Source organism: Megalops cyprinoides, chromosome 3 (genome assembly GCF_013368585.1).
Source record: "Megalops cyprinoides isolate fMegCyp1 chromosome 3, fMegCyp1.pri, whole genome shotgun sequence".
In the NCBI taxonomy this organism is placed as follows: domain Eukaryota; kingdom Metazoa; phylum Chordata; class Actinopteri; order Elopiformes; family Megalopidae; genus Megalops; species Megalops cyprinoides.
The window spans coordinates 28,453,877-28,463,356 of record NC_050585.1 but is presented as its reverse complement, the minus strand read 5'-3'; the positions used below and the strand labels follow the sequence as shown (position 1 = coordinate 28,463,356).

Below are 9,480 nucleotides of genomic sequence, written 5' to 3'. Positions count from 1 at the left end.
CGTTGCTGTGCATGTTGTATAAACCAGGTCCATCTGTAATTGGAAATTACAACAGTCAATAGCCATATAGCCATCTTATGATTTCAAAGAACTGGGGAGGCACTAACTAAAAAAGATCCTTCCTCTCAAATTCTGCCAGCAACAACTTCACACATAGACACGAGCTAGACAGATGCAAGCTTCCTGTTTTACCAAAACCAAGTATTTGATTCAGGAGTTCCTGTGCAGTCATGTCACTTCCTCTCCCTGCCTGTGCCGCGCGCCACGGCAGTTTTTCTGTCTCTTTCTCATTTTGTCCGCCAGTCCCCAAGTGCTGTGTCACTGCCGTGAATTGACAGGAGCCAGAGCACCGGTCGACTGAAGCCCACCTCGGTACGTGCCCGCAGAGAAGCCACCCCCAAGTGCAGGATGCTACGGCGGAAACCCTCCAATGCCTCAGAGAAGGAGCACGGAGAGAAGAAGAAGGTGAGCAGTTGGGGTGTGTGTGGTGGATTGGTAGAAGTGGATAACTGGGCAGCCGTGACTGGCAAGCTTGTAAAAATATGGTGTATACAGCCCTGGTGCTGGAGAGGACAAAGAGAAGGAAACACTACTTCCCCATACAGAACTGCCAAATCAGTTCAGCTCCTTGGTAGAAACACAAACACAGAATGTGTTCATTATTGGGGAATGGTGAGGATTAGCTCGGCTTTGACGGTAACATTGTGCGGTCAAGAATTGATGCAGAATTTTCAGAGGAATTTCATACTTAAATTAATCAGCAGTCCTAATATTTGTTCACATATATTCAAATGTGCCTCGGATGAATGTTTCTGTTACTATTTCTTGAAGTTCCTCCTGTTGCGTTATGGGAACCTTTTGTAACATTATGAGAAAAACATGAAATGAAGGAACTCAATTGCATTAGTGTCTCAGGGGTTGCACTGGAGTCTTTGGAGGGTTCATTCTCTCGAGAAGGGAAAACAAATTTGCAAGTGAACTCTACACAGAAATACAACACACACTTCACATCTTCTCATTTACCACAGATAACCACTTGAGTTGAATAAAGGTGGCTGTTATGCTTCTGGCCGATGCCCTTTAAAGTTATTTTTTCTTTTATGATTAACAGCTTAAAAATGGGAACCGTTAAGCAGCTAACTGCTTTTTAAATTTATATCAGTAACACTGATCAAAGTGTCAAAGATCAGTATGTTAAAATTGATACTGCTCTGAGAAACCCACACAGTGAGTCAAAAGTTTCAGTGTTACATCAGCCCAAAGTTTTGGGTTAGCAGCTATTGTCCCCCTACTGTGCCATACTTGACCTGTTTTCTGTGCAGTACTCAACTTCAGTACTACTGCTGACACATATCATAACATATTTTTTATTCCACACAATAAGACAACCAATATTCTCTTGAACAGGGCTGCCAACGGTTATTGTTACACTGGTCTCGTCAGCGAGGATGGTTGAGAATCAACGATTCTTGTTTGAACTAGTTTTTGAAATCATTTTCGGTGTGACTCAGATGTAATTTCATTGTTTTTCTCCAAAATATTCTTCAATACCCTCCTGTATTGAATGGTTTAATAATAGCTCCACTTCACAGAACACCCTAATTATGACGCGGAGACAACCTAATGTGCACCTTTCAAATCGGATGCAACAGTAACGTTATGAAGTACATCATATACATGTCATTGTTATGTGTACTTCTCTTTTTTTTAACGAACCGACATAAGCAGATGTTTGCTGTGTATATTTAAGTCATATAAAAGATTTTAAAGCAGAGTATGAAAAAACAAAATGCTTTAACTTCATTTTTTTAGTGCTGCTGTCTCTTCAGTCCCCACCCCCACACTCTTTTGCCAGTTGTTGCGGTTTCTGATAATGGTTTGTGTATCTTGGTCAGGCGTAGGTATCTCAGGAGGTCAGGCTGATTTGCAATTAACAGAGAAAAGAGAAAAACTGTTTGGGGAGAAACAATGCGCAGTTCTTGCAGAGTTCTTGCAGAGTGCTTCCTGTCTAGACACCTATAGTGATTGGCTGAAAGCTGCAATGATGTCACACCCACATCCTTTGGTTAAGCCTGAAGCAGCAATGATTCTTTGAGATAAAGAACCAGACCACAATGTGACTCAAAAAATGAGAGATGTATGTCTCATACAGAAACCCCAACCTTCCATTTGAATGCTTGGAAAATTAAATAACAGCACCAGGTCCCAAATCTTAAAAGCTGACAGCAACCAATTAAACTGGTAGAGGCCCTAACAACCTCTGACATTTCTGAAGCTAATCAGATCAATCCAAATTTATTTATTATAGTGCATTTATTAAACTTATTATTTACTTATTATTCACTTTTCTTTGCTGTGATGGTTACTCTGTGCTTGCTCATCTTTGGCACTCCATAAATTAAATTTAATGAAAGCTCTCAAGCTTTCCACTGCTAATCAGCAGACTGCCGGGACTGCTTTAAGGTGAGGCATAAGAGGCTGCTTCTGGGTATGCTGGTTTACGGTTCTTCTCGGAAGGAGCCATCACTGCTGCTTTCTTGTAATCAGCGCATTTTGCTGATCTACACCTTTCCTCCTGGCCCAAGTCAATTGATTTCTCAGATAGTGCCAAGGACGTGAAGCACATTCCTTCTCCTCTCTTTCACCAGAGATCAGACAGCCAAATGAACAATGAAGAGCTTCACCACATACACCTGCGAGTGTTTATCAAGACAAATGTGTCACTGTCAGAGCTAAAGTATGTAGTCAAAGCCCTCCAAAAAGCCAACAGAGGCAACATCATGACTAAATCAGCAACCTTGATAGTGATATAGATTTTGTGCTGGGGACTCTTGCTCTATCGGCAAAATGCTGTCTGTCATCAACCAGCCTAGAAATACATAGCTTTCCCAACACAAGTAAAGCTATATTTACCTATTGCATCAAAATATTTAGTGACCATTCAAACTGTGGAAAACTGCAGTGTTTACAAAGATGTGGGTCTCATGCTATTGCTATAAAAAACGTAGCAAATTTCTATGCTTTATGGACAGTGGCCACTGTGTTAGTTGAGTGTTCCCCATTGCCTTGGCATGCATGGCTTTTGATGAATCTCTCCGTGGCAGGAATTGTGTTTGTGAGCTAACTCCTTATTAGGACCCATCTGCTTCCCCTTTTAATCTCAGAACTATTCTTCCATGTCTTCCGTGGCTTGAGCAGCAGACAACAACATCCTGTCAGACCCAGCCAGGCTCTCTGCTTGGCTAACATGCGATGTTGCCACGAACTTTCTGTAACACCGTGACAGTAACGCCAAACCGCAATAACGTCACAGATACCTTGAAAGGACGTTATGGAAAGATCTCAGTTTTGTGTATCCCCATATATGTGAGGATTGTGAAACCCCTCTTCTCTGGTATTGCAGACGATGGAGGCTGATGGCTGTCTTCAGAAACTGAACCAACAAGCATTTTTTTCTGTCAAAGAAGCCACTTGCTTGTATACTCAAGGGCTGTGTCTATCAGCTCTGTGCACTGCAACTCCCTCAGCAAGTGCATGATGACCACATACAGTCCAAAGCAGTTAAGACTTGAAGAATCACATGCTCCTCAGGTCCCACTTTACATTCAGTGATCCTATTACTTGTGTATTCTCACTGTACCTACTGTAACTACTGTGTACAAAAATACCATTACATCATTCCAAAAAGTGTTAAACCTGTTTGTGGCTTGTGTCACAACTACTGTGCCTATATATATAGTAGCTACCATTTAGACGCAGTGTGTAAATGCACACGGTCACTTCATGTAGGACTGTTACTCTTGGTAACTTGAACAGTGTAACAGTTCATTATACTCTGGATTATACTATACATTATACTCATTATACTGTCCCACTCTACCCCACATTTTCCAGTAGCCCAGTATTTCTTGTGTGTGTGCTTTGAATGGGTGTTTGGGTGTGTCTGCTTGCACAAGAGACAAGTCCAGACCCTTAATTAGTTAATTGGACATTAATGCAGATTCATTTGGCCATGGCTGTCAGTACACCAAATCTGTGGGAACAGAGCTCTGTGCCACTGACAGCTGGCCTGGGAGTGCCATTTGTTTTGTCATTTTTTCTTTTATCAGCATAAGTAAAGATCCCTCTGTCTCCCCACAGCTTTCTCTCCAGAGGTCCAGCAGTTTTAAGGACTTCATGAAGTCCAAGCCCTCCTCCCCCATGTCGCCAGACAAGCAGTTTACACTGGACGAAGCTGTAAGTACTTCTGGAACCTTTCCTTGTTTGCATGTCTACCAACATGTGGCAACATCTCAGCCCTCTTTTAAAAACATTAGACAGTTAAAATGAACACCCATTATCCACAATACCAATAAAGCCTGGTGACTGATAATAAAGCGAATAGCCCATCCAAGTTGTATTGCGATTCCTACAAAGAATATTTATTTTTCCTTTAAGCTGTGACTGGACCAAATAAATGTAGATAATCTATACCATGGAGCCCAGCTGATCCATAACCACATGTTTTAAATTATATGATACAAAATTCAACTTTCATCCATAAACAATAAACTGTACAACACTAAAAACAGAGCCGTTTACTCCAATCACTTACTGACAACAAAGACTTACTGACAAAGCGAGGGAGAAGTATTGGTGTATGCAACTTCCCCACAGAACTGCTAAAAAAAGAACCACAAATGTGACCATGGAAACAATAACCATTTTTATACTTCCTCTTCAGCATGCATGCTTCAGTGAAAAGAGAACCAGTCACTAGCAATAGCAACTCATCCCTGTAGTTTTTCTTTTCCAGAGAGAACATAATGACAGGGGAAGGCAGGTGCTGAGCGGAGAAAAAGCAGTCATGAGACATGCCATTAAAATTAGCGCTCTCTGCAAACCGCACTGTGACACAGGAGAGCAAAAAGATACATAGGCAGGATGTCCTGCCACGAGCCAGCCAAGCAGAGAGCCTCTGCAGCACAATCTTTGCAGACACATCAGTTCATTAGAGGCAATTACTCCTAATGGCTGTACATGCTGCAGTAATGACATTAGCGCCGAAAAAAATCCTCTATCTCTCTAACAAGATTAATGTGTGACACATCCACCCACGCCCACTGGAAGGAGCTTCACAGCGCTCGTCCTGTGAAGTCTCGCTCTCGCTCCCTCCCAAGGTGGCCGGCAGCATGCAGTAGCGGTGACATTTGGGCTTTGGTCACGGGTGGGGTGGGGGGCTTGAGTCACGGTGGTGACAGGCTGCCGCCCGGACCCTGGAAGGTTGCCGGTCGAGAGTGTCATAAGCGCCCGGCTTTAACCAAAGCACTCTGCCTCATGGGATTCTGAGCGCGTATGTGACCTTTTAGAATGCTGATTCAACACAATGTCACACCCGTGAAAAGACGCCCACCAAGCACATGTGACCACTCTTCTATGCTTTTTTAAAAATTGATTGTTTTAAGACTATTTTACTTAAGTTTGAGAACCAACCTACTGAAATCTCCAGACTTCTGCTGACACAGTTGATGTGCCAATGTGGTATGCATAAATATTGGAGCTGTTTGGAAAGGTGATATATATACATATACAGTGATGTTGGTGTTATTCTTTTTTTAACTACATGGCTAGGTGATTGTGAGATTGACAGCCTGCAGTGTTGTAACTGTCATTCCTCACATCTCCTGCAGGGGGAGACTGCAGAGAACACTGGGAAGAGCGCGGGTAAACTGGGCAGGAAGTGGAGGAACGTTATCACACGCACCATGACCCGCAAGACTTCCAAAATGGTGCAGAAAACACTGGCAGAGGAGGGAGTGAGTGCTGTCCTGAAATATTCTCAAATGCTCTCACCAAACGAGTGCCCTGCTGCACATTTCACAAATGCAGGTTGATGCAGACCTGAATCACTGTTTTTCATTTTAAATCACTGAGCACCTGCTCCTGCAGAGTCTTGCCTGGAGCAAGAAGCTCCCCCTTGTTGGAGGAAATCACATTTTAATGGAAAAGCACTTGACAGCCACACTGTCGGGTGACAGCTCTAATTGACCCAATAATGTGATCACGCTACATTTGGAATGCTAAATTTTGATGGAGGCGTGCACGAGACATGCACGTGCACGTGGTGATGTGCAGGCATTAGGAGAACCTTGTGTGTCTGCGCGGTATGTGTGGCAGCGGTTGCTGAGTGCGGATGCTGTGTGTCTGGCAGATGGAGAGCGCAGAGGAAGGCTCCATGTCCCCCCTGTCTTTCGACGGGACGCCTGACCTGCGTCCAGGAATGCGGAGCTCTGTGTGTTCCACTGGGTCGGAGGACACCATGCATAGCCCCATACAGCGCCAGATCTCCGGCTGTAAGCTACCCTTCCTCCCAACTCAAAAACTGCAGCATGAATGTAATGGTTAAAGTAGTCAATTGCCATGGCAAGCTCAGCGATTGTTCTCCATTCTGTAAGTCATACTCCAGAATATTCTAATTCTGTTTTCCCCTCATAAATACATATGTGCAGTACTTTTTCAGCAAATGGTTCTGAATCCCATCTGTATTTCTTTCAGGCTTCAATTTTTTTCCATTACCATGTAATGAGTTCCAATGTAATGATCAGTGTTCAGACAGTTGCAGAGAGCATAACACACAGCCAAACGCAGGCTGGATCCACAAAAAGGAAATTATTGTGTACATCCAGCTATATATCTCAGCTCCCAATGGCACTTGTCTGTACATTTCATGTTAAGCCTCTTAAGCCTCTGGGAAAAAGCTGAGAGTGATGAGATGAAAGATTGTGGCTCCCTGTTCTGTTGAAATGCAGGTGGAGACAGGAGCAGCCTGGACAGCGGCTACAGTCAAAGAGACAGCATGAGGCTGGAGGACGTGAGCCCCCCCTACAATGGGCCCTTCTGTGGCCGAGCCCTCGTCCACACGGACTTCACCCCCAGCCCCTACGACTTGGAGACCCTCAAACTACAAGTGAGGCTTACCTATGAGAACATCTACCGGTCTCATCTCGGAGTGCTTGTGCTGAGCTTGCGTCGTCCATATTAGTAGTAACTTACAAGGAGAGAGGGGAATGACCACCGCACAACTTTGTCACCCCCCGCAGAAAGGTGATATCATTGACATCATTGAGAAGCCCCCCGTGGGCACCTGGACCGGGAGGCTCAACAACAAGGTGGGCTCCTTCAAGTTCATCTACGTCACCATACTGCCTGAGGAGGCCACACCCCCCAGGAGGAGGAGGAGGAGGTGCCACAGCAATAACTGCAGGCCTAAACCCAAATCCCTGGAGGAGGTCCTTGAGAGTATAAACCTGACGGTAAGCACACAGCACCCACACTCTACCAAGTCACACTGAAACGCTACTTTCTCTCCACCATGCATCTGCACAAAGGACACAAAGGCACAAAACATATCTGACTGCACAAAAAGATGAAACATGGCTTGAACACAATGACACACAGAGAACACTAGAGTCAATATACCTGTCTTTTCCAATAATAGTAAGTTTTATATCAAGACAGATCACCATGCTTTTTTGTAGGAACATCCCAAAGTTTAAATACAGGATTAAATCTTAATTTGCAATAAACAATATGCACAAGGCCTTCACTTTGTGCTTAACATTGTTACTTCCCTGTTTCCTATAAAGCAAGATAAATTTCTCAGCATTGCCAGGAATGGCTAGTCTGTTCAGTCCCAGCCGCTGGACCTCTTGAGTGTGTCTCACCTGCGTCTCTCCCCCTGTCTCTAGGAACTGAGCTCCCTCCTGTCCATGCACGGCTTCCAGAGTCTGGAGGACTTCAGGGGCCTGAAAGAGACACACCTAAATGAGCTCAACATCACCGACCCTGAACAGTGCAGCAAACTCCTCACTGCCGTTGAGCTCCTGCACGACTATGACTGTACGTCAGCTCCACGCTAACACACACCTCGACGGGGAAGCACACCGTTACACTGTTACACAGCTAGACTGTTACACTGTCCCTCATCTTTACACAGTTCCAAACCGCTACACTGTCCAATACCATTATACTGTCCCTCATCTTTCCAAGGTCCTTCACAGGAGAAACTCACTGTAGTCAGCCTACCTTTACATCTCTTCAGCAGCACAGAATTCCATTACAGTATTACACTCACGAGCCCATTGTTAATTAGGTGCTTAGTCACAACTCTAGCCTTGCATTTTATCTTTAGCTTTATCTAGTTTGATTTGACAGTCACAGAGAAACAAAGTGTCTACAAACAAGAGACAAAGGCAACAATTGCTTCTAATTTGTTGGCATATTTCTTTGTTAGAAGCAGGCAGGCATGTTTTTTTCTATAAAGAAATGACTTCAGTTAATTTCCCAGTTTCACTTAATTGGGTCCTTCCAGGGCATCATTACTATTCTGCGTGCTAAGCATATGTCTGTGGCACCCACTTGCCTGTAGACAAATCCATTTTGCCTCACAGAGGTGCTTTGATATTTCCAGCTTTCCCTCGACACACGTCATTGCACAGACAGAAACGCCACCCTGTCTCTGCTTCCCCCTGTTCACAGCTCAGCTGTGTGAATCGCCCCTGCCGAGGGTAGCCTCATCATTCCATTTCGCACCACTAATGGGACCAGCTCTACCATAGTTCACATAGTGCTAATAGGCAATAATTACCAATGGTGCATGAGCATGCACAAACCAATCAAATGAGGGCAGCATCCATGCAAGGCAATACAAAAATTCTTTTTTAACATCAGGTATCTTACAAGTTGTTTTGACCAATTCTTTTATCAACACGATTAGGGATTTGTCTACTGCTGGTGCAGTCTGTGTGCTAATGACTACTCCTCTTTTGCAGCTGAGGATGAGGATGAGGTGGCAGAGGAGAAGAGCGCAGAGGCGGAGTCGAACGTACCTCGGGACTCGGGCTGCTTTGAGAGCTCAGAGAACCTGGAGAACGGCCGCGAAGAACCAGACTTGGAGCCGGAACCACAGAAGGATTCCAAGGTCTCACTCTCCAGTGTTCAAGAGCAGATGCAGGGCCTCACAGTGGAAGATGAGGCCTGAAAGCTGAGGTTCCCATCCCAAGACAGAACCTGTCGATAATGCCCTTTGTTCCTGGGGGAGGTGGGTGTGCGCTGGCGGAATGAGAACATTCTGGAGCCACTATCTGCACAAGTCCAGGACTAAACCAAAAGCAATATGAATGTCCACCAATCAATCATGACTCTACTTTATGGGTTTTTTCTATGAGACATTTGAGGTCTGTTTCAGAAACCAGGACAATCCTTTTTCTGCTTTGATATGAAACGTTTTTGTACTTGAGAGCTTCAAACTTCTGTGGGAGCTCTATTGCCATAATTGTAGTTACATCGGAGGTATCATGCATTTTTAATTGCACAGCCTGAGATGTGTTAAACAGTTATTTCAGATGTACAGATTTGGTGGATTGCTTCCAATATCATGGAGATACTGTACAAAGGATATTAAAAAAATGGTGAAAGCTACCATTTTTTATCTTGAACTAA

General features: G+C 44.2%; 1 protein-coding gene across 1 annotated transcript; it reads left to right on the top strand.

Annotated features, from left to right (window-relative positions):
- The first annotated feature begins 251 nt into the window (after positions 1 to 251).
- Positions 252 to 9,413, top strand: LOC118775241 (SAM and SH3 domain-containing protein 3-like). The gene is made up of 8 exons (XM_036525059.1): positions 252 to 465; positions 4,141 to 4,236; positions 5,670 to 5,795; positions 6,191 to 6,332; positions 6,789 to 6,946; positions 7,080 to 7,292; positions 7,728 to 7,878; positions 8,811 to 9,413. Exons 1-8 carry the CDS (start codon positions 409 to 411, stop codon positions 9,017 to 9,019), a joined length of 1,152 nt encoding a protein of 383 aa, XP_036380952.1. The 5' UTR covers positions 252 to 408; the 3' UTR covers positions 9,020 to 9,413.
- Positions 9,414 to 9,480: the final 67 nt, after the last annotated feature.

What these genes read in the sequence shown, in the direction of transcription:
- LOC118775241 (XM_036525059.1), top strand. Translation starts at nt 409, where the DNA reads ATGCTACGGCGGAAACCCTCCAATGCCTCAGAGAAGGAGCACGGAGAG. An exon ending in ACAGCGCCAGATCTCCGGCT is followed by an intron (nt 6,333 to 6,788) that starts GTAAGCTACCCT and finishes GTTGAAATGCAG; the next exon opens with GTGGAGACAGGAGCAGCCTG. An exon ending in GCTCCTGCACGACTATGACT is followed by an intron (nt 7,879 to 8,810) that starts GTACGTCAGCTC and finishes CCTCTTTTGCAG; the next exon opens with CTGAGGATGAGGATGAGGTG.